Genomic DNA, 25,799 nt, shown 5'->3' on the forward strand with positions numbered 1-25,799 from the left:
CATCTCCCAATAAACGATTCCCCCAGGTAGTAAGCAGCCAGACTTTGAACCTGCAAGGCTATTCAATGCTAATCAAGGAGATCAATTGCAACATTCACATCTGCCTCAAGCACACAAGAGTTCTTTCCCCCACACTGGACATTCCACAGATATATAAACCCCTTTGTTGCCCAGCTTGATTAACACTGAAAGCCTTGCAGCTTCAAAGCCAGGCTGCTTCCTATGCCACAGCAACGCTGCTTAGAACTGGATTATCTTGAGTCCACACTGCCATATAATTCAGTTCAGTGTGGATTTTATACAGCTGTGTAGAAGGGGCCTCATAGAATCCAGTTCTAAGCAGATAATATATGATTATAAATATAATATATAATAATTACTGTGGTATAATAATACAGAACAATATAATCTCTAAAATCAGGATAGTAAATAAAGAGCAACACTCTGAAAACAGGGAAATTCCAGAAAGGAAACAACCAAGACCAGCTAACACCTCCCAACAAAGGATTAGCCCAGCCAGGAAGCAGCCAGGCTTTGAAACTGCAAGGCTATTAAATGCGAATCAAGGTGACTAACTGCAGCATTTATACTTGCCACACTGAGACTATTCATTGCTATTCAACCTGGCCAACCAAGAATTCCACAAGGTAGAAAGCTGCCAGGCTTGCAACAACAAGGCTATTCAGTGCTGTTCAACCTGGCCAACCAAGATTTCCCCTAGATAGAAAACCTCAGGTTTTGAAGCCACAAGGCTACTCCGTCCCATTCAACCTGGCCAACGAAGGATGCCCCTATATAGAAAGCGGCCAGGCTTTGAAGCAGCAAGGCTATTCAGTGCAATTCAAGTTGGCAAAAAAACCATTCCCCTAGAATGCAAGTACCCAGCCTTCCAAATAGCAAGCTTATTCCATTGTATTTCAGCTCACTAAGCAAGGATTCGTATAAGAAGAAAATGGCCAGTCTTTGAGGTTGCAAGGCTATTCACTGCTATTCTGCCTGGCCAATAAATAAAAGCTAGTCACTTTAATAATAATCTCCTTTACCAATGCAAACAACAACCAAAAATGTTTTGCTGGTTTTCAGTGGCCTTGATAATATCAGTGTTGTGACACTGTTGGAGATATACACAGTTTAGAGAGCTGTGAGTAACGGTTGAAACAGCTTGTAAGAAAAGCTGAAAAATAGTTTCAGCAGTTTATATTAAGTATTCTGCATGTCTATCCAATTTCAGTAAGATCACACCCTTTATCCTTAAGATAATGTCTTCCATTGCATACTGGTTGTTAGCCACATCCAGCCAAAGCTAACGGAACAAATGAAAGAGTTGGCAATGTTCCATACAGCCCCACAACCTGAGGATGCCTGCCATAGGCGTAGGCGAAACGTTAGGAGAGAATACTTCTGGAACATGGCCATACAGCCCGGATAACACACATCAACCTGTGGTTCCAGCCATGAAAGCCTTCGACAACACAATGCTAAGAAAACTGTATCTTGGCTAAATTAAGCAGCTCTTTCAGGCAAACCAACAAAAGTCTTTGCTATGCTTGAGCTTCAACCTGCTCCTCAGGTTAATCCTAAAAGGAGCAACTTGAAAAATCTTAACAAATTCATTATCTGTCCTTCAAAATTGACCGCACATTAGATACAGTTTATCTTTTGTTGTTGTTGTTGTTAACAAAGACCAGAACTCAGAACAGTTACTTCTAGTGGTCATTTGGTAGTTCCTGGGAGCTGTAGTCCCCCAAAGTAATATTCCCAATTTCTGAGAAGGGTAATGTCTGGAGAAGAGGCTATTCCGTTTGCTCCAGAGCTGAGCTGTACTTCAGTGTAGTCACTGTACAAACTTGATATTCTTTTAAAAAATTATTTAATTATCACGGGTTTCCTCGCAGGAATATCGAGAACTACAAATCTGTGGGAGAACCAAATTTCTGACAAGAGATTTCTTGGCATTTGTGTTGATTATTTTTAGGACTCTCTAAAAGAAGAGAACTATCGGAAAGAGAGGAAAGGAGAAGAAGCAGCACTCATGCAACTGAATGGGAAAAAGCAAGTTAGATAATGCTTCTAAAGGTAAAACTCAAAGAAACAGTTACCACATACATGTGTATAGTTAACAGAGGTTGTTTTTGATGGTGGCAGACAGCTTTTCCAGTAAGGTCCTATAAAAAATGGCCACAGCACTCTCTGCAGAGAAGTTTTTGCAGGAAGCACTTATTAAAATGCCTGTCACCAGTCCGCTCCACCTCAAGCAATCAAAATGGCAGGTGTGTCACATATTTCAGGTCCCCTCATGTTACTGATAAATGCCACTCAGGACAAAAAAGAAGGCACGGAAGGAGGAAAGGAGGGCATTAACTTGAAATCTGTTTCATGATAGATATTAATTTTAACCATATTTCTTTATATTTAGCAAGTTAAAGTGATTAGAATAGAAGTACATTATAACACTTTGATAGAGGATTTGGCTTGATTCAGGAAAAGGTCAACTGTGTTTTTAATGTATTTAATGTATTTGTATTTTTAAAGGTTTGGTTATAGAGGAGGGGGAGGTTATGGGGAGGGGGTTTAAGTTGTATTTCTGAATACCATTGAGCGGGGGGGGGGGGGATCACTTTGTTCAATCTGGCTGAAATTTTACTTTCTGATTTGAAACAGATTTAAATCACAGAGAAGTTTTCAGCTGTAATTTCAATGTGGTTTTTGGTTCATGTTTTATTTTATGTAAAAAACAGAATTGTATTTGATCTCTTTGTAGTTGTCAATTTATTCTCTAACAAGAGAGATATTAATATTTTACATATATAAACAAAACGTCTAATATGGAGGTGGGCTGAGAGGGAGGCTTGTGGCTCCCCAGTGATTCCACTCATGTACTTTTGTGCCAGCGTAGTTCTCTTATCACTTCAGAAGCAATGTTTTAATTTAGGCCAGCTTTCTCTATTGTGGAGAACCTCATCTATAATTCAAAGAAGGCTAGTGACTTGGCCTGCCCCTTTCTCCCAGTTTAACACCTTCAATATGCTGAACAAGGCACTGCAGTACTCTTTGCGAAACCCTTTCAGCAGCTTATCCACAACAGATCAAAAGGGGAACAGCTTTTAAAGCAATCTCCAAAGCACTGAGGTAATTATTAATTCATTTGAAGGTTTCCACCTAAGTGTCTATCCCACACACTCACAACCCTCCTCCCTCCTTATGCTAATACGGTTAAACGCCTGCTGGGCTGACAGTTTAAACACAAAATCCGGCCTGACGAAAAGTGATGGTTGCTATATGAAAGTTAGTTTTTGAAAGGTGGTATGCACTGAGGAATAAAACACCAATAATCAAACAATTATGGTCTAAAGTTAAGTAGTGAGAAAAAGTGTGTGTGCGCGCGAGCATGTGTGGTGTGTCTAATCACACCAGATGCATTTAAAGATTAAACAAAAAGAGCTTTCACCAAAGGGTGAGCTGCTAACAACAGCAGCTCACCCTTTGGTGCCTTAAGTGAAATACTAACATTCTCTCCAGCTCCTGATTTCTACACCAAAAGGAAATATCATAAGAAGTATTGTCTCCCAAAAGACCAGCAAAAGGATACAAAGACCTAATGAGCAAATCAAATGCATTCCAAAAGATAGTAATGAGGGCTTTCTCTTTTGTTTTTTCAATGTCTATCTGCAAATGCCCCTAATATGAGCTTCCCTCTGTATAGCATCACCTGGCTAGCTTGGCCTCTTCTTCTTTCTAATCCAACTCATGATAGTTACTTAAAGGGGAATAAAAAGAATGGGTAACTGTCAGTGGACTTGATGAATTTTGTCAATCTCTCTGTTACATCACAGATGTTTCACTCCAGGGGACAGCATGCCTTTCAGGTCATCCTGCTAGACCCATAAACCACTGTTTCTGTTCCCCTAAACATGGAGCCCCTACCACAACTACACATCTTCTCTGAGGATTCTCAAGGGTCATTTCATGTGCTGAATCTTCTAAGGCCACCTGCACATTCTCTGAGGACAAGTACTATTGTTCTAGTAGCCATTCTTCATTGTTATTGAGAGAGAGAGAGAGAGAGAGAGAGAGAGAGAGAGAGAGAGAGAGAGAGAGAGAGAGGGAGAGAGAGGGAGAGGGAGAGGGAGAGGGAGAGGGAGAGGGAGAGGCGGGGAGGGAGGGAGGGAGGGAGAGGGAGAGGATGCTTCAAAACAATTATGCAGCTCCAAACTTAGAGAATGATCCCTGGTCCTATGTCTGTGTACCACGTTCCTTCAATCTTCTGTGTTTGGCACTCAACTCCTCCTCAGGAATATCCCATGTGCTTCTCATCCAGGGCAGTTTGCTCCAATCTGTCTAAGAAAACCTTATGCCCCAGTACCATCCAAGAGGGCCAAAGAAGACCTTAAGATCATGATGGGGAAGGGGGCCTAGTAGGGTATATCTAGATGTTGTTTTTATGTTTTAATATCTTAATGTTGATGGTTTTAAATTGTATAATTATACTAGCTGTGCCCGGCCACGCGTTGCTGTGGTGAAGTATGGTGGTATGGGAAATAAAGTACTGAGGAATTGGTGGTAGTTAAGGTAAAGGGTAAACATTTTCCCCTGATGTTAAGTCCAGTCATGTCTGATTCTGGGGGTTGGTGCTCATCTCCATTTCTAAGCCGAAGAGCCGGCGTTGTCCATAGACTCCTGCAAGGTCATGTGGGATGACTGCATGGAGCGGCGTTACCTTCCCACCGGAGCAGTGCCTATTGATGCACTCACATTTGCATGTTTTTTGAACTTCTGGGTTGGCAGAAGCTGGGGCTAACAATGGGGGCTCTCTCCGCTCCCCCAATTCAAACCTACGGCCTTTCGGTCCAGAAGTTCAGCAGCTCAGCGCTTTAACATGCTGCGCCATCAGGGGATATTATTTCCTAAAAATTGTGAATATACAATATTTCTGATTGTTTTTGTTTTTGGTTTTTTTTGTCTCTTGGAGGCAAGTATGAATGCTGCAATTAGGAAAAATGATTAGGATGTAATGGCCTTGCAGCTTTAAAGCCTGGCTGTTTCCTCTGAGTGATTTTTTTGTTGGGAGGTGTTAGCTGGCCCTGATTGTTTCCTGTCTGGAATTCCCTTGTTTTCAGAGTGGTGTTGTTTGCGATATTTTATGTGCTTCTAATGTCTGTGGCCCTAAGAAAACAGAGGATTTGCCAGTCTTTGATGATGGGAATACTTTGTTGGGAGGTGTTAGCTGGCCCTGATTGTTTCCTGTGTGGAATTCCCCTGTTTTCAGAGTGTTGTTCTTTATTTAGTGTTCTGATTTTAGAGATTGTATTGTTCTGTTTTATTATACCACATTAATTTTTATATATTCTGATTTTAGTGTTTTTGAATACTTGTAGCCAGATTGTATTCATTTTCACGGTTGACCGCAACACAACAACAATAATAATAATAATAATAATGATATTAATAATAATGACTTTGGTAATACACAGTGCTTCACTGCCTTCTCAGCTTCCTTTCTGGAAGAATCCTTTCTTGGGAGGTGTTAGCTGGCCCTGATTGTTTCCTTTGTGGAATTTCCAATTTCACTGCTTTATTTACTTTATTTCTTTATTTACTGTCCTGGTTTTAGAGATTATATTGTTCTGCATTATTCTATCCCAGAAATTATTTCATATCAAAGTAGAATCTCACTTATCCAACATTTGCTTATACAATGTTCTGGATTATCCAACGCAGTCTGCCTTTTCATAATCAATGTTTTTGTAGTCGGTGTTTTAAATTCATTGTGATATTTTAGTGGTAAATTTGTAAATACAGTACAGTAGAGTCTCACTTATCCAACATAAACGGGCTGGCAGAATGTTGGATAAGCGAATATGTTGGATAATAAGGAGGCATTGAGGAAAAGCCTATTAAATATCAAATTAGGTTATGATTTTACAAATGAAACACCAAAACATCATGTTATACAACAAATTTGACAGAAAAAGTAGTTCAATACGCAGTAATGCTATGTAGTAATTACTGTATTTATGAATTTAACACCAAAATATCACGATATATTGAAAACATTGACTACAAAAATGCGTTGGATAATCCAGAACATTGGATAAGCGAGTGTTGGATAAGTAAGACTCTACTGTAATTACTACATAACATTACTGCGCGTGGAATACCTTTTCTGTCAAATTTGTTGTATAATATGATGTTTTGGTGCTTAATTTGTATAACGATTACCTAATTTGATGTTTAATCGGCTTTTCCTGAATCCCTTCTTATTATCCAACATATTCACTTATCCTGCCGGCCTGTTTATGTTGGATAAGTGAGACTCTACTGTATATTGATAATCTTAAATTATCTGCTTAGAACTGAATTATATGAGGCCCCTTCTTCACAGCGGTATAAAATGCACACTGAAGTGGATTATATGGCAGTGTAGAATCGAGATAATCCAGTGCAAAGCAGATAATATAAGATTATAAATGGGTTATATAGCTGTGTAGAAGGGCCTTGAATCTACACTGCCATATAATCCAGTGCAAATTAGATAATCTGTGGAAGAAGCCTAAGTGAGGCCTAAATCTGCCTGTCCCCTAACTGAATCCTGGATGTCCTTTGGCTGAATTGGTTGCTAGGCGACCAAGTGGGCAGAGATTAGCCCTCTAAACTGGCAGCAATTGGATAAAAACAATTATTGCTCTCCCTCTAATTAGGACTTTCTTTTTCTTTTCTTTTTGTTGTATCAACCCTGAGGCGTGGGTGATGGGTTGTGTTGTCAAATTTCGAGGTTGGGGGGCCTGTAGTTTTGTTGTTTTGTGGGTCGCCGTGATGCCATCACTCTTTTATATATATAGATGTTGATTGTTTTGATTGATTTTATTTGCTTTGTATAATGAGGCATTGAATTTTTGCCTAAATGTATGTTGTACGCCGCTCTGAGTCCCCTGTGGGGTGAGAAGATCGGGATAGAAATGAAGATGATGATGATGATGATGATGATGTACTAGATCAGCTGATGTAGGTGATTACAGAAGTTCCCTTACCTTCCATATTCAGTAGTCTTAAGTAGGCACTAGAGCAAAACTCCAAACTTATCGTTCAAAACTCCCCCCGCTAAACACTCATGAAAAATGTGTACTGGCCTTGCCTGTTAAGAGAGCTTTGGTTAAATGCACTGACAGAACTGTCTGCCACTGGCCATCAGAGACTGAATCAAAAAGCTAAAGTATCAAAGATTCAGCTATAGAGTTAGTGGCTCCTGGATCCATCCTCAAGCAAGTTGATGACTCAGCAGAAGCCCTGTCCCAAAAGACCATGTGATTTGAGTGAGCACATGACCTCCTCTCAAGCTCTAATAAACAACCATCAAGGAATCAAGAATGACTCCCAAAACTCAGCTCATTTTATGCTCTCTCATCAGAGACTTGGTTCAAAAGACTGAGGCAGCAGTTATATGATGACATAATTATTTAGAACAAACTAAGCAAACCCCTGCCCCCTCCCAAAAAAATCTTGCCTCTGAAATAATGCTGGGTTTGCTACTAAGAAATGTTCTGCTAATAAAAAGTAGTTACACACTCCCATTTATTGAAAAAGCCTATATGCAACCATGGTTTCAATAGATTTTTCAACTTTTCCCATCCGACAACAAGAAGATATGTTGAATGAAGTACATAAAAAAGAGGAAAGGATTTTTTTTTTACAAAAACGAAAACTCTTTCAAAGACACAAAACATCTGAGATACTCACAGCATGCTTAAGTGTTCCAGGCCTGTAAAGGCCCCACTGATGTCTTCTATTGTGCCTGAAATCTCATTATGATCCAGATCCCTGCAGAGAAGAAGACAAAAGAAAGCTTCCAATCAGTTTCCCAGTTTGTGAGTCAAAAGAGTGGAAGGGCAACCTTTAAGGAGAGTTTACCAAAGGCCTCCCTCTTTTGTCTCTACAGCATAAAGCATTTGTCAGAACTACCCAGTCCTTGTAGGAAAAAACAAAAGTACAGTGTTCCCTCACTTATTGCTGGGGTTAGGTTCCAGGATCACTCGCAATAAGCGAAAATCTGCAAAGTAGGGACGCTATATTAATTTTAATATTTATACATTATTTTAGTAGTTATACACTATTTTAAGTCTTTATCAACCAGTTGTGTGTGGATAAATCACCTCCTTCTCCTCCCGTTGCCGCTTGGGCTCCTTTTCTCTCCCTTTGGCTTCTCCTTCCTCCCTTCCTTAGGCTGTAAATTGTAATTTTTATGATTTATAATAGTCTTTTAGAGTTTACTGAAAAACCGCAAAACAGCGAATCCGCAAAAAGTGAACCGCGAAGTAGTGAGGGAACACTGTAATTAACTCTGGCTGACTAGACCTTTACACCTCAGTTTTTTTCTTTTCAAAGAAAACTTCTAAAGTGAAGCTTCTGCTGGCTACAGTGAAATTTGGTTTTTTCTCCTCCCAGTGTTACAGCAAAAGAATAAAGTGAGCTTTATTTCAATTACTTGGAAATCAGAGAAAGAGCAATGTATGTCACAATCAAATCACGATAACTTGAAAGGACCTTGGAAGCTGCCAACCTAGGCAACAGGCTTTTGCTCAGCACAGTTATCTCCTTACTGTCTTATCTCCTTACTCTCCTTAATTACTCAGCTCAGTAATTAGCTTTGCATAGGACAAGAACAACCTGGATCTCTAGGAAAGTTACTTTTCTGTTGCTAATGGAGTTGAAATGTTATTACCTGCCTTTTCTTGCCCTTTGTCCCTGATCCCAACACGGCCAAGAAGGGATGTGGTGCTTGCCTGCACTGAGATTCCTCCAAAACAGCTGAACTACAATACAAACTGTGACTCTACTATTGACGCCTTTCTCCTCCTTCATGATTTCAAACATTTTTTGCTTGATGAAATAAGCCAGGGAACCTTTAAAAGCTTGTATGATATATTCTGTGCATTTTGGCTAGCCAACATGCTCTTATGTGAATTTTGTATTTTGATCTTAAACCAGCAATTTTCACTTCAATTAAGTACATAACCAATTTACCTTCCAGTTCTGCTCCTGTACATCAATCTTTGAAGGAGCAAGAAATGATATCCTTCCGTAAATGGGAATATAATGTGCAACTAACATTACTGCATTACACCATTTATGTATTTATTTTTGTCAACTGAGATTTGCACTACATCTTCTATAAGTGGGGGAAGAGAAAAAGAGAAAGCATAGTTGGTTGCTATGCTAATTTTTTCTAAAGGAGCCAGAGATGTCTTTTAATACCAAGGAAAAGGGGCAAAGCATACTTTCACACAAAAAAGTATAGGGACTCAGTATTCTAGTCCAGTTTTCTTTGCATTCTCTTTGCTTTTCTCCCAGCCCCTGTTGCCAATTCCCTATTCTTTCTGGCTGGCTGGCCCTGAAAGCATACTGCCTTGTTAATCATTCTGCTGTGAGGTCCCTGGGCCTGACCTCTATTTGAATAGCTTCGCATTTCAGCAGTTTCACACCCACCAAAGGCTTCTCAACAATAGACCATAATTAAAGCATGCCCAGCTCTTTTTCACCAGGTGCAGGACCCGATGGGCTTTCCTCTTGATTCAATTAGAACTTGCTCTCCACCCTCCCTTTGCTCTTTGGGCACTTGAATACAAAAGGCGACCAAGAATTAGCTGCAATCCAAACACGTTTTTTCAGTTTAGAAAAGCCTTTCGTTCTTTTCTGTGCCAGCTGCCTAGGAGAAGAGCTTTTTTGAAAGCATGCATGGGATTGAAAAGTGGTTCTGGGAAAGGCAAAGAAACATAAAGCGCTTCCTCCCTCAGCTCAATGGAAAGAATAAGTAACTGCCCACTGTGGTAACTAAGGAGCAACACTCTGGTTTCCTTTCAATTAAATCCAAAACTCTAAACAAAGTTTTGTATAAATGATTTGTTTATATATTAAAGAAGTATTAAGTGTTGGTAATTTACCTCAATTTATTTATTTATTTCCAAAAAGAAAATTCTACATGTACACTGCCTAAGATGCAAAATCACACTGGAAAACTAGAACTAAGAATTTCAAGGCATAGGAGGATTAGTAATTGTGCATGCATAATCTGAAGGCATTAAGCGCCAAGATAAATTGTGGGAAAAAGAAGAAGAAACAACTACATCATCATGAAGTCTTTTACATCCAAACTGAAGACAAATAATTTAGTAGTAGAATAACAGTGGGAGGTTTTCCCTTGTCACATCAAACTCAGACCCAGGATTCTTTCTAAGATGAGAAGAGGGTCATTCAATGAGCAAAAGTCATCTCTCAATTTTCAACTACATGTTTAAACTTGGGTGTTATTAAGAAAGAACATATGCAAATATCAGAACCAATCACTTTTAATACCTTAGAGGCTAACCTGGCCAAAAAAAGGGAAAACCTGAAACACGTACAAAACGCGCAAGCTTTTGAGTCCCTTGAAGACTCCCTCTGCAACATGGCTGATGAAATTGTGGCTGAGCTGGAGTATTTGTAGTCCTCCCAGGTCAGCTAAGCTTCCTTCATCCAGTCTGGTTAGGTTGTTAAAAGACAATGACCTGGAAAAAAGAAGGACAGAGATTTGGAGCTCAAGTTCTATGTTATCTATTCCCAGCAGCAACACTTTGTATCTTAACATCTATGTCTTGAGGGAAATAATTACACAATTAATGTCACTGTCACCTTCACTATAAAGAGGATACATATTCTCAAAGCAGGAAAGTGTTTACAAATGACAACAAACCAGAGAGTATATTACTTTGCTGTTATATTTATATTACAACCCCAGCAGTTCCGCTAGGAATCTGATTGTTCATGTGCAATGTTTCCAATCCTCCGCACACACTCAGATATTTTTGAAGCCAAGGCTTGCTTAGCTTCAAAGAAAGTACTACTTTTAGACTAGTCCAAGCAAATACCATCGTATTGGGTTGTTGTTTGTTTTCTGGGCTGTATGGCCATGTTCCAGAAGAACTCTCTCCTGACGTTTCACCTTCATCTATGGCAGGCATCCTGGAAAAAATATACCTCACAACCTCTGAAAAAATATATCTTTTCAAATATACCTCACAGCCTCTGAGGATGCCTGCCATAGATATAGGCAAAACGTCAGGAGAGAATGTTTCTGAAACATGGCCATACAGACCGGAAAACACACAACAACCCTGTGATTCCAGCCATGAAAGCCTTCGACAATACCATAGTATTATTTTTAAATAACTAATCAGAATATTTTCCAAGAGGGTATGGAAATGAAATTGTCCACTTTTATGCCCCCAAGTTTTCTTAGGGAGGGGGTGGGTGTAGGGTTGCAGTGGGCTTTTTTGATTTCTGGGGACCTTTGAGCATCATCTCCTCATACTAAGCACATGGAACAATAGAAGCTGTCATTTGCTGCATACATATAAGCTTATTACACAATGGCACTTGGGAGGATACAAAGCTCCCTCAGAGTTTGTCATTAAAAAAATGAAGCAGATATTTTCTGATGCTATTCTACTGCTGCTCAGTCCTGCCAGCTTGTGAAAGCTTGCAGTCTTTATTTGTTTCTTCTACCCAAGAGAACAAAGTGGAGCACCAATTATGGAACAAATTACTAATTATGAGGTAAAAGCAATTACAGTTTTCTAATCTTTTTCTCCCTTAAGGGAAGGTGTACTTTTGATAACACACTTCTGATCTTTGAATGTGTTTCTCCAGGGAAATCTCTGAGCAGCACAACAGCGAGAGCACTATTGACCCAGAAGTACAAAAGGGCTCTTGTTTAATTCCACACCGTACGAATTTGGGGGTTCTTTCAAGTACTATAATGCTTGTCTTGCCTGCTGTAAAAGGGTTATTTTACATTAGCCACCACTTTGAAACTTTATTACACTGTGGAACTTGCCACTGAGTAGTTATGGCTTAGTTTCTTCAGAGTGATTCACTGTGTGAGGAGACAACAAAAATTTTGCAAAGAAGAGGACATTGCTAGCAGACACCTCAGTTTCATGAATTATTCTACTTCTGTTATAATGTAGCAGAAGAAACAATATATAATTTTCTCCCTTCTAAACTTCCATATTTTTCTTGCAGTTTTTGCTCTAACCAACATGCTCAGTGCTCTGAGTGAGAAAAACATCACGGGTAAACAAGGAAGTTAACAGCACACAGAATCATAGAATCGTAGAGTTGGAAGAAACCTTGTGGGCCATCCCCCTGCCAAGAAGCAGGAAAATCACATTCAAGGCACCCCCGACAGATGGCCATCCAGCCTCTGCTTAACAGCCTCCAAAGAAGACACCTCTACCACAGTCTGGAGCAGAGGGTTCCACTGCTGAACAACTCTCAGAGCTATTCCTAATGTTCAGGTGGAATCTTCTTTGACATGTTAGAATTTAAGTCAAAACAAACACATTTTCAAGTACTTTGAATGTTGGGGTTTTTTGGCAAATATACTCTGCGTCTCCTGTAAATGTGAACAAAAGTGATAATAGTGCTAGTAAAAGCATCACAATAAATTCATAAGATATTAATGGGTTTCAAGAAGGCATAGGGCAGCACACATTTGCTTAAAAAGGCTGTAATCTTGAACTATGCAGAAATGGCACCTAGTCAAAATTATGTCCTCACCTGTGATGAAAGAATTTTCAAGGTGGTTGTGAGGGAAGGAGAAATCAAATGCTAACAGGTAATGCTAAACTTGGCTGGAAAAAAAATATTTCCTTTGATATGCAGCATGGGGATTTCTGTCAGAACTGGCAGAGGCATGTTTCTTTTCTGACATCATCTAGAGGCAGACAAAAGCCAATTTCAGAGTATCCATCAATATGACTACAAGTGACTGGAAAGATGCATGTGTTTGCACACATTTAGATAGATACCACAGTTCTCTTTTCTTTCTGTCCACTTTTGAAGATAAAAGTTGGTCCGACAGCCATTCTACATCTTCAAGAAACCATATTGATGAAGGATACTGTTTCCTGACAAATTAATTGAAATGTGAAATAGCAAAATTGTATGTGTTCATTGGACTCCCCGATGGTGCAGCGGATTAAACCACTGAGCTGCTGTACTTGCTGACCAAAAGGTCGGCGGTTCGAATCCAAAGAGCAGGATGTGCTCCCCCTGTTAGCCCCAGAATCTGCCAACTTAGCAGTTAGAAAACATGCAAATGTGAGTAGGTCAATAGGTACCGCTCTGGCGGGAAGGTAACAGCGCTCCATGCAGTCATGCCGGCAACATGACCTTGTAGAGGTCTATGGACAATGCTAGCTCTTTGGCTTAGAAATTGAGATAAGCACCAACCCCCAGAGAAAGACATGATTAGACTTAATGTCAGGGGAAAACCTTTACCTTTACCTATGTGTTCATTTGCAAATGAAACATTTTATAGAAATGTCCCTAAATCCAAATACAGTAGAGTCTCACTAATCCAAGCCTCGCTTGTCCAAGCCTCTGGATAATCCAAGCCATTTTTGTAGTCAATGTTTCCAATATATCGTGATATTTTGGTGCTAAATTCGTAAATACAGTAATTACAACATAACATTACTGCGTATTGAACTACTTTTTCTGTCAAATTTGTTGTATAACATGAAGTTTTGGTGCTTAATTTGTAAAATCATAACCTAATTTGATGTTTAATAGGCTTTTCCTTGATCAGTCCTTATAATCCAAGATATTCGCTTATCCAAGCTTCTGCCGGCCCGTTTAGCTTGGATTAGTGAGACTCTACTGTACTTTAATAAAAATATGTAAAATACTTTTCCCAATTCTCATTACCTACAGGATGGAACTGAGTAAGAGCAAACAAGAATTAGAGCTATGGTTTGTCCTATAGGAACTTTGTTTAGCTTAATTCTTTTTTATGTATTTTGATGCATTTTTATTCAAAAAAATATGGCTGCAATCTCACTGAATCCCAGTGGAGCATAACACTTCTCCAATGTAAAAACAAGGAGTAAGAAAAGACGTAGGCACCATGTAAATGAATGAGGATGCCAACTGTTACATTGTTAAGGAAGTGTTTTCATATGCAAGTAATGGGTAACGTTTTACACAACGTCTGAGAAAGAACAACCACTGGCTAAGAGTTCACCCAGTGTCACACTCTAATATTTTCCAACCCATCCATATACACCCTTTTATTCATCCCCTACCTTACCCCCCCCCCCCCCCCACACACACACACACACCCTTTTAGGCAATAGCTGAAGGCAGTTCAACAAAAATTAAACAGAAAGAACACATAAAACCCTAACACACAATTAAAAATAAAAGTTTTAAATATTTAAAACAGTAAAACCTTTTACACTGCCTGGAAAAGTAAAAAAGGTTTTGTCTGGCATCTGAGGAATGTAAGGTTGGTGTCATGCATAATTTCTGGGCAGGGGAATCATTCTCTATCCCAGGGGTCCCCAAACTTTTTGAACTGGGAGCCAGTTCACGATCTTTCGGACCGTTGGAGGTCCGGACTATAGTTGGCCACCAAGTAATAATAATAATAATAATAATAATAATAATAATAATAATAATAATAATAAAATAAGGTTGGAAGAGACCCTTTGGGCCATTGAATCCAACCCCCTTCTGTCTTTGGGCACCAAAAGCACAAGCAAAGCACCCCTGACAAATGGCCTCCCAGCCTCAATGTTAATAATAATAATAATAATAATAATAATAATAATAATAATAATAATAATAATAGTTGGAAGAGAAGAAGAGAACCCTTGGGTCATTTAACCCAACCCCCTTCTGCCTTTGTGCCGTGGGGGCCAGATAAATGGCTTTGATGGGCTGCATGTGGCCCCCGGGCCTTAGTTTGGGGACCCCTGCTCTATCCAGTGTTTTGTTGTGCGACAGTTTTCTCTCACACTGCAACAGACTACATCTGGAGACGGATATCTGTTAATGGCCTTCATGTAACTGGTAGGTTGACACGGAAGCAAAGTCCCCATTAAATTATGTGACTCCAATGCTATTTAGTGTTTGAAAAAGTAAGCTTTGAATTGGGTCCTAAAACAAAGGGGCAATCTATGAAGTTAATTGAAAACGGGTGAGACATAATTTGTGTCATCAGTACCAGTCAAAACGTTTTCAGATGCAGTCCAATGAATAGCCGGTAGCAGGAACACTTTGACTGTTAACCCCAAAATATTTGATTTATATACTTAATTTTTATCCTGCCTCTCTCCCAATATAGGAACTCAAGTAAACCAACTCACAGTTCAGTCAGCTTCTGACAGAAGCTCCATCCAGCAGGGCTGATGTGCGATATCAAGTTGTTATTGAGATGAATCTGTTGAAGAGATGCAAGGCCATACAGGGAGCCACTGTTCACTTCTGCAAGAGCATTGTACTCCAGGTGGCTAGGAAGAAGACAATGATGATCACACATAAACCCAATGCTAACAGTGATTTTTAAAAACAACTCATCCAATGACAAATTTCTGATAAAAACCATTCAAGTCAATTATTCTATTATTCATTGGTTTATTTTAAATCAAGGATGTTATACTAGTTTTCTCCTCGTACTACTATTGGCTTTAGTATGTTATTGTTTGTCTTGTCCTGGTTTGTTGTTCTTATTGTTATTTCTCATCAAGACAACTTTGATTTACAGTGACCCTATGAATTAAAGACCTCCAAGAGCCTGCTCAGGTCTTCCAAACTCAGAGCTGTGTCTTCCTTGATTCTTTCCATGTATGATAGTTTTCTTTTCTAGTAATTTGCTCAGTTTCATTGTATGTCCAAAGTACGATAGTTTAGTCGTCCAGGGAGATGTCAGACATAATTTGCTCAAGAAACAATCTTGTTTTTCAGCAGTCAATGGTATCTCTAGAATTCTGTTCTAGCACCATATTTCAAATTAGTTAATTATCTTCCTATTACATTTCTTCATTGTTCAACTTTAACAACTATACACAGAAATTGTAAATACCCAAGAACTATATTTTGGTATTTGATGATGTATCTTTAGACTTCAGAATCTTATCTAGTTTCTTCATAGTTGTAGCTTTGAATCTTGATCAATGACTGAGATAAGGTACAAAAAATAACTATATATAATCTCATTATTGTTGTTCTTGATATTCAAATATAACCCAGCTTTTGCACTTCATTAGTTAACTTATATTAACAATGATTCTAAATCTTGGCTACTTTTGCAAGTAATATGACACAACATTATCTCATTAGAGTTCTAAAGTTCAAGTCTGTGTTTGGAATTCTCAGCCAGTGAAGTCCTTTGCTTCCCTAAACTCTATTTCCCAGAATTCTGCAAGAGCAAAACAGGCAATTGGGAAATGCAGGCCTGCGCTTTAGAGCTTTAATGTGATATTGTCAATAATTTGCATATATTAAATTGTTGATTTTTCTATTCCTAATATGTATTCTAATTCTGCAATATAAGTTTGTGTATTTGTTACATTGTTGTCCATCAAAGCCAATGTACATCATCTTAAAATGCTACAAAATTCCCTGCAGGGAGGACTATTATCCCTCAATTTCTTACTGCTCCTCCTAACTTCTAAACTAATAGCATATTTCCTATGCATACATAGTAAGTAGTAAGTACTGCCATACTAATATATGTGTGTACAAAAGTGTTTCAAAAGGATGCTACTATATTTACATCTTTCAGAGATAAATCTCCTATGTTTACAGCTTTGCTGCTACATGGTAGGATTACTCATCAAGCCTCTACAAGTAATATGTCAGGAAAAGAGAGGGCCAAAAGATTGATTATATTTTATCAGTACAACCATGTTTCAACTTACAGAACTTGCATTTTTGCCAGACCCCAGAAAGCTCCATCTGTCAGCTTGCTTATGTTGTTACGCTGCAACTTCAGAACTTCTAAGCTATCCAGGCCTTGAAATGTCAGGCCATCTATCTGACGAATGCGATTTCGGTTTAGTTCTCTAAAATTTAAGAAAAAAATCCACACATATTGGTTAATCTAATCTTTTACAGTGCCCTCAATCTCACAAACACACCATCCAACAGCCGGGCATTGAACCATTTCCACCAGGGATCCCCACAACAGCTGCCTGGAAAAGTGGGGAGAGTAACCTCAGGGGCTGCTTCTTGAATAAATTCAATCTTGATCAAACATATTCACAGACAGCATATTCTAATCAGGTCTTTCCTTTGTTCTAATCAGGTCTTTCCTTTGTTTTTTAAAAAAAATTCTATCCTAACTCAAGACATCCACGCAATAAACATGCTTAAGAAATAACAACTTTATTAAGTGTGCAAAATTACAAATGTTTTCAGATACAAAATTTAAATGTCTCTTACAACTTCCGAAAGCATCAACTCAAATGTTAGCGATAAATCACAACCATTAATCTGATCCAAAAAATTCTAAATGAAAATTGAGACAGGACCCAAACATTTCAGCATGTCATTTTTTTCTGCCAATTCATTTTCTTCTTTTCAGGAAAGGTTCTGGCTGAGCCACAGCTATACTATGAACCATTGTTAACTATAGCATAGTTATAGATGAGCACAATTCTTTTGATTTCAACAATTAGAAGAAACACCTTACTAGATGGATGTACAGATGTATAGACGTTTTAAATTATGCAGGGGTTATAGTTTTACAAAGGGTGCTATGTATTTGTAATAAAGAAAAATAGTCAACATTGTCTGTTCAATTTTGCCCCTCTAAAACGAGGTCCTAGCGGCCACCCTCTCTTCCATTTTCAATTTCTACAGCCAAAATTTTGAGTGACAGCAATTGTCATCTCATTTCTTTATCTTTCAGGCTTCTCTGAGTATGTGTATGGCTGTTTCAGGATAGAGAGCCTACTGAAACAGCATTTTACAGCCCTGCAAAGGATACTTTAAAGAATTTTTTCAGCTGAAAAAGACCTTTTTCCCTCAGAAAATGGGGGAAATATGCCAGAACCTAAAGGGGCTTAAAAGGGGCCTCAAGTCTTACACCAGGCCAGTGGACTTCACTGGGCCACATGAGACTAATGGGCTGCACAATTAACATCCCTGCTTTGCAGCAGGGGTTCTCAACCTGGGGTCCCCAGATGTTTTTGGCTTACAACTCCCAGAAATCCCAGCCAGTTTACTAGTTGTTAGGATTTCTGGGAGTTAAAGACCAAAAACATCTTGGGATCTCAGGTTGAGAACCACTGCTCTACAGTTTTTAAGCACTTGTAAGGGGTGTACTCATAGAGAACAATGTTCTCTAAGAAGATACTCATGTGTATCCATAAGTACACACACACAAACACCAAAAAGAAAAAAAGGTAGATGTGATTTATCAGTACTTTAGCCATAACAATTTTATTTGAACCAATGGAAACATTACAAAAGTACTTGTTTCTATAGGTGATTGGGACAGATCAGAGAAAAGGAATAGCAACAACAACATCAAAAAGCAAGATATCCTGCTCTTCACATGTAATGCAAAAGGAAAGCTATGTTTGGGACCTACACCAGAGATTCTTGAGCCAAAGCCACTACCCACCACTGTATATTGCACAAGAAGAACAAATATTTTTGGATTTAGTTTCCATCTTCTTTACCAACAGCTCTCATGTTTGCAAAAGAATACCTTCGGCTCAGCTCTATATTATATTCAAGTTAGTCTATCCATCTTTTCTTGTGAAGCAGTATTACATTTTTGAGTAGCTACAGAAGTAATTTGCTTTAATGTAATTCATATTTCACAGAGCACAATATTTGGAAATACTGGATACTTTATAGGTGTTATGAATGCTATGCTAGATCTCCATAATGTATGTTGAGAATGCAATACATGTGCACAGAATTACAAGTTAGGCATTATCTTCTCACAAAAAAGGACAGGTCAAATCCTTATCTTCTTTTGAACACAATCTTTGCAAAGCATCCCTGTTCAGAATCTGCAGAAAATGAAAATATCCATCTACTGTGCAGAATATACATTAAAATCCTCTGTCTGAACAGGTGATTTGCTCATAAGTCACTAAAACTAGTTTCCAGAGAAGACAGGGTTTAATCAAAATCCAACTGCTCAGATTATTTCTGTTTAAAAGGGATTCTCATTAGCTGTTTTGTCTATTTCCATGTAAAATGATATATTTTTAATATTTACCGCTTAAAATTCTATTCTAAATTGTTTGTGAACTAGACTTTGAGTCAGGTTCCAAAGTTCTAAAAAGCAGCAAGCAAATGTCAAAGGAAAAGGCCAATTATGTAGACATAAAGCACATTCACAGCTGCAGATGTGTATTTATAATTAAATGCAATCCAGGGCTATATTCTAGTGAGAGAAACAACCAAGTGTGTGCAAACTCATCAAAAGCACCATTTTGTCCATCTATATGTCAACTGTGCACTTTAATGGCCTTTCCTGGTTGTAGTTTATTACTACATAAAGACACATGTGTGGTCCTGAAATTAGGGTTTGAGAAAGCCTGCTGACCTGCTTTGAATTCACTGTCTTTTTGTAAAACAAAGGGAAAAATAAAAAGGAGCAAGAAAAATATTCACTTTGAATCAATGGGGGCAGAAATGATACTATATTTTTGAGATAACTAATTCAATAATTAATTTTGAAGGATTTTTTTGTGGTTTGGTTAAGAATGTGATGTGCCTGTGGGACCACCAATCTCCCCTCCCTATTCCTGATTTGTTTTATTAGGTGCCGCCATTAGGCCATTAAAATATAGTTTATTCAATGTTTTACAGGCACAGGGTGAAAGAATGATTGCACTTGGTGAGTATGTCCTTAGGGAACGTTTGTCTCCATAAACCTTGGTTAGCCATAATTAAAGCGCACATTTCTACTCACAGTTGCATTAGTCTGGGCAGCTTGAATCCTTTAACAGGAATCTGGCTGATCCTGTTTTTACTCAGGCGAAGTGTTAGCAGGGATTCCGACAGGCTATCAAAAGCCTTGGTCTCCAGGATGCTGATTCTGTTGCTCCCCAGAGAGCTGCAAAAAAATTCATCACAGAACATCCAAACGGTTATGTCAGAGGTCTCAGGTCAATCTTCTGGATCTGAGTGGCTGAGCAATAATAGACACAATACATCTGCATTTTTTCTCCCCCTCCCGCTCCCACTAATCACAATAGGCTTTCTTTCTTTCTTTCTTTAACACAATTTAGGCAGCTGATAAGATAACACTTGAGGTACTATTGGATCATAGAAAAATGATTCTATGATCCAATACCATGTTTCCCCGAAAATAAGACCTCCCCAAAGAATAAGACCTAGCAGGGGTTTGGGGGGATTGCCAAATATAAGGCCTCCCCTGAAAGTAAGACCTAGCAACTAAGGCTGCAGCAGAGTTCCATTGGGAAGCATGGCTGCAGGGCAGAAGCAGCACTCATTCATACACCGGAGGGAGGGAGGGAAAGTGCTTGCTTTCTGTGCCTCCCTGGCTGGCCTTTCCTTGCCTGTCCCCCAGCCGAGGCTTGAAGAACCTTCCGTGGCTGCTGCCGTTTCTTCCTTCCTTCCGTCTCCCTCCTGGCCATGCTGCCTTGCTTCCCACAGGCTTCTGATTGGCTCCTGGAGCCCGGGCAAGGGAGGGTGGGAGGGAAGGAAGGAAGAGGGCTTTCCACTCCTCCCCAAGGCTTCGCTCCTTAAAGGTACAGGACGCATTGGGATTCTCCTCTCATCTTCCTATCCTATGCCATGAAACTGATTATTTTATACTATTATTCTATTGCCATATTATTATCATCATATTCTGTTACTATTATTATATCCCATTATTATATTATCCTATTAATATATTTTAAATCATTATATTATATTTTTCTATTATTATTATTATATCATTATATTATTATTCTATTATTATTCTATTATATTTTCATATTATTATATTATTATTCTGTTATTATTAAATTCCATTTTATATTACCCTATTAATATATTTTATATCATTATATTCTATACTATTATTCTATTATCATATTATTATTTTATTATTATTAGCATATTCTGTTATTATTATTATATTCCATTTTATATTATCCTATTAATATATTTTATATCATTCTATTCCATTCTATTATATTATCCAATTATTATAATATTATTATGCTATTCTGTTATTATATCGCATTATTATATTATCCTATTAATACCATATTATTATCATTTTCTGTTATTATTATATCCTATATTATATTATCTCATTAATATATTGTATATAATTATATTATTATTATATTATCATATTATTATTATAGTATATTATATTATTCATCATTCATGACTACATTGAAACTAGAATAGAGAGAAATCAGCGTGGAAACCTTGTGAAACCTAAATTGCAAGAGGTACCATAGATTGTTGTACATGTAAATAATGGTAGTAACAAGAAATTCTTGATAGGATTCATAGTTTGTCTGGTTATGCTGGTTTGTGATGACAACTACTTTACAGTATATAATAAATGTTCATTTTGTTGTTCAACAATAAATGTGAGCTCTTCTTCATGGAAAAATAAGACATCCCCTGAAAATAAGACCTAGTGCATCTTTGGGAGCAAAAATTAATATAAGACCCTGTCTTATTTTCGGGGAAACAGGGGAGTATCTCAAGTGTTCTCTTAACAGCTGCCTAAATTATGCTAAAGGAAGGAAGAAAGGCTATTTTCAATCTTCAATCTCCCAAAGGAATCAACGGCTCATATGTTCTATGTCCGTCCTCAGAATAAGACGACAAAAATCCATGACAATGACAGGGGGAAAAAAACCACTGCAACCTCACAGGCACAACTTGTGAACTAAAAGTCAAGATAACTGCATAGTCATATGAGTTGGACGCGGATTTAAAGCAGCTTTTCTCTACCACAATTTCTAATAATTAAGGAATTACTTTCACTCAACTCATAGGGGTGTGAAAAGAAGCCATAGGCAGGCTTCAAGATTGCAAGGTCATCCTAAAACCCCAGTGATGCCAAAAAAAAAAATGCAAAACAGTAGCTGGAAGAGGAGCAGAGGAGACAGATGTGAAACAGTAGCTCAAAGGGAGGTGTCAATTGCCTATTGTAACCATGAGCAACACAAGTAGGAGTATCTTAATGTCAGTTCTTCCTGTACAAATGGATACTTTCCCATAAAATGTTTCAGAAAAAAAGAGCACTTACAGTTCCTTTATATGGAGCCCGACTGGGAAACAGCCACTTCGGATTTCTGTGATGTTATTTGAGCTCAGATCCAATGTTTCCAGGGCAACATAAGGCTCCAGTTGGCTTGCTTCAATGCTATGGATCTTGTTGCGATTCCTATAATGCAAAATGGAGAAGAATCTGACATGATCTATTTTTTTTCCTCTCCTTAGGTTGCAAAATAAAACAAGTGCAAACAACAGAAACAGTATCTCATCACTTCAATTTGGCTCCGGGCTAATGTTCATGAGAGAGGGAATAAAATTAGTGGAAATTCTTAAAATGAGATGTAGTAATACTCATAAACAGAATGGAATAGATAAACTTTCAAGTTACACAGAACTATCTACTGGGTAAAATAGGAAGAAAGCTTTAGAGTTATCTGTTCAATTTGCAACACTGATGCTTTACCCCAACACAAGATAGGGAATGCTGGCTTAAATCCAGCAACATCACCCAGCACGTTTTCCAGTTTTCCCCTTAAATTTCCCAACAGGTGTCCTTTGAAAAAGTACTTTTATTTTCCATGAATTGTATCTTGCTAGCCACAACTATAGCAAAGCTAATTCCAGAAATCAAAGGCCCATACTGCCTTCATTTATGACAACATCTGTTGGGAAACATTTCCCCTCCTCCCCCCCCCACCCACCCACATATTCAAAAATATCTTGAATTAGATTCCAAACAATTTTAATAACTAATACATCTAATGACACAATACAGGCAGTTTCCAAGATTCTATAGGTTTGTTCTTAAGTTTATTTTGGTTGTAATTCGGAACAGGTACATTTTTAAGTGTAACTCCAGACAAATAGATAGATAGATAGATAGATTTCAATTTTCGGTAACATAGGAAAGAGTTAACACCCCTGTGATGTTTGTTTTGCTGCCTGTGCCTCTGTTCAGAAAATTTCACCTCACTTTCTGTTCCTGTGATAATTGGATTTTTAAAAAATTGGCTTGTGAATACAAGGAATGGTGATAAAGCTTCAGTGGAGACATCCTTTCCCCATGGGGCCGGGCTGTAGTCCAGGCTGGTGAGCAGCTTGCTGCAATAAATCACTCTGAACATGAGGTCATGAGTTCGAGGCCAGCCCGTGGCGGGGTGAGCACCCGTCAGTTAAAAAATAAAAAATAGCCCCTGCTCGTTGCTGACCTAGCAACCCAAAAGATAGTTGCATCTATCAAGTAGGAAATAAGGTACCACTTATAAGGTGTGGGGGGGGGCAAATTTAACTAATTTATGACATTGGAATGAGGAAGTACCGTCACAGTGGATGATGAAGCAGCTGCTCCCCCCTGTGGCCAGAATCGAACATCCCCTCAGGAGAAGGTTAAATTGCCTCTGTGTCTGTCTCTGTCTCGGTTCTATGTGTATATGGGCATTGAATGTTTGCCCTATATGTATATAAAGTGATCCGCCCTGAGTTCCCTTCGGGGTGAGAAGGGCGGAATATAAATACTGTAAATAAATAATAAATAAATATTTCAGGAGTGAGTTTCCCTTCCTAAGGGTAGATTTCTCTCACCCCTGTGCTCCTGACACGAAAAAAGCCCTGTTTGTAACTATGAGTCATTTCTAAGTCGGAAATTTGTAACTCGATGACTGCCTGTATATAAAAACTCAAGTGATTTCAATGTGATGTGTATGTAACATTAGTGTGCCAATTAAATATTGACAGATATGTATATTTTTAGTAATTCTTGAGCTCATTACATTACAATGATGGGAGCTGGACTATGTTACATAAAAATGGAATTTTATTTGGGACAGTACATTGAATGAGGTGATGTTATTTAAGTTGAAAGATACATTAAAATTCTCCAACATATTGTCAGCACAAGTTCATGTTCATTTCTGCCACTTCCCAACGAATCCCTTTGAACATATAATGTATTAATTATACAAACTTAGGCAGAAGGGATGTATTCTGTTGATATTCAAAATGTCCAACTTGACTGCACACGTTACTTGAAATAATGAGCCCCACTGGTTTCAATGTAACTAAAGATAGCTTTTCCTCTTCCTTTTCTTTTCTTTTCTTTTTCTCCAAAACAAGTATGTAAAATCTCCATCCAGATAATGTCAGTACATAGTGTGAGCGAATGCTTAACCCTTCTTTCTCCTGATACTTCCTACCCCCCCCCCCCACCCCACCCCATTTAAAAATAGAAGCAGCTTTTATTGGCATAATGGAGGTCTTTCTTCAATTGTCATGGGGTTGGATATTTTAGGAAGAGAACGAGCCCCACACAAATTTCTTCCTGAGTAGAGAAAGGAGATGGAAAGATGTATATAATGAAATATATTGTTTGACTCCTAACCTCCACTTTGTTGTTGTTGCTTGCCTTCAAGTCATGTTTAAGTTATGCTGACCGCTAAGGCGAACCTATCACAGGGTTTCCTTGGGGATTTATTCAAAGCGAGTTTGTCCTGCCTTATTCTGAGGCTGGAAGAGTGTACTTTGTCCAAGCCACTCAATCAATTTCCATGGTTGAGATGGGATTCAAACCCTGGTCTCTCAGTGTCATAATCCACCACTCAAACCATTATACCAGTTTTTCTGCTAATCTCAACTAAGACCCTAGAACCAAGGCCTTAGTCTTAAATTTTATTTCATGGAGAAACAATACAGCCAATCTGGAAAATCAAAAAAATCTTGTCTTGATCACTACCTGTCAATCATTGTTCACAATTTAAGCCAAGAATGCAGTTAGGTAGAAAACAAGAAACTATTTTTTTCTCTGTGCACTAGTGAGAAATGACAGAATAAAACAGGTGGTGCTACTTCAAAAGATCATGGCTTTTCCAGGAATACCAGAGTTTGCTTTAGAAGGTAAGGTTACACCTTAATCCCAGTGGGTAGGCTAGTGCTAAATGTCTCTCTGTGAATATTTATTGATAAGTCTTTTCAGCAGGCTTTTTCACAACTAGATGTGGGAGACTCTCCTTCTGATGCTAAAGAGGTTATGTTTGTTCCAAATCGTAGAAGTTATTTTTGGTTTTCCTGAAATGAGAATGGGGAGGAGGGAGAAATTGCACGGTTGACCTTCATCTTGTATCAACTTACAGTACTGGCCAGACTTTGTTAATTGAGAAAAAGAAACGTTAATACAGCAAAACTCTATTAAGGCACCACCTGCTATAAGCATCAAACACAAAACCAAGCTTCAAACAGGAATGGAGCTCTGCACATCCCTTTTCATTCTATTAATATTCAAATATGTTTATGTACAAAGAGAGCAACAATTAAACCAGCTAAAACTGACTCCTACTGAAGGACTTGCAAAGTCTTAGGTAGATGACTACCAGGTCCTGACCATAGAGCTACATCAAAAGGAGGAGGTTGCGTAATTACTGGCATCTCCAAACACTAGGGTGGGGATAGCCTTCATAGCCACCATTTTCGCCATAGATGGTATGTATCAATTTAGATAGAACAATAATCTGAATAAAAGCAGCTCATTATGTTCCAAAAGCAAAATAAGAACATGAAATATCATGTGGCAGAGAGAAGCCAATTCTGCCTCTACACCATGCTTCTGCACCTAAGTCTGTCTTAAAATGAAAAAAAAGGAAGCATGCCGGACTGGCCAACTTTATGGATGCAAATGTGTACCCTAGCAACTGCCGTAAGAAGTCAGCATACGCTTTGCTTCATATTAATGTGAGTATGGTTTTCTAATTTAAAACCACCCAATAAATGGT

At 38.4% G+C, this 25,799-nt stretch overlaps 1 protein-coding gene across 2 annotated transcripts in view; it reads right to left on the reverse strand.

Annotated features, from left to right (window-relative positions):
- lrig1 (leucine rich repeats and immunoglobulin like domains 1) overlaps positions 1–25,799 on the reverse strand; it is a 174,833-nt gene that overhangs the window by 26,547 nt on the left and 122,487 nt on the right. For both annotated transcript variants that reach the window (XR_010002531.1, XM_008105404.3), the window contains exons 4-9: positions 22,070–22,207; positions 19,757–19,900; positions 16,740–16,883; positions 15,186–15,329; positions 10,395–10,538; positions 7,735–7,815 (exon numbers count right to left, since the gene is read on the reverse strand). Coding sequence is in view for 1 of the 2 variants with exons in the window: in XM_008105404.3 (XP_008103611.1) it covers positions 7,735–7,815; positions 10,395–10,538; positions 15,186–15,329; positions 16,740–16,883; positions 19,757–19,900; positions 22,070–22,207 (795 nt within the window). In the remaining variant the exon portion in view is untranslated. The remainder of the gene's footprint in view (positions 1–7,734; positions 7,816–10,394; positions 10,539–15,185; positions 15,330–16,739; positions 16,884–19,756; positions 19,901–22,069; positions 22,208–25,799) is intronic.

This window comes from Anolis carolinensis, chromosome 2 (genome assembly GCF_035594765.1).
Source record: "Anolis carolinensis isolate JA03-04 chromosome 2, rAnoCar3.1.pri, whole genome shotgun sequence".
In the NCBI taxonomy this organism is placed as follows: Eukaryota; Metazoa; Chordata; class Lepidosauria; order Squamata; family Dactyloidae; genus Anolis; species Anolis carolinensis.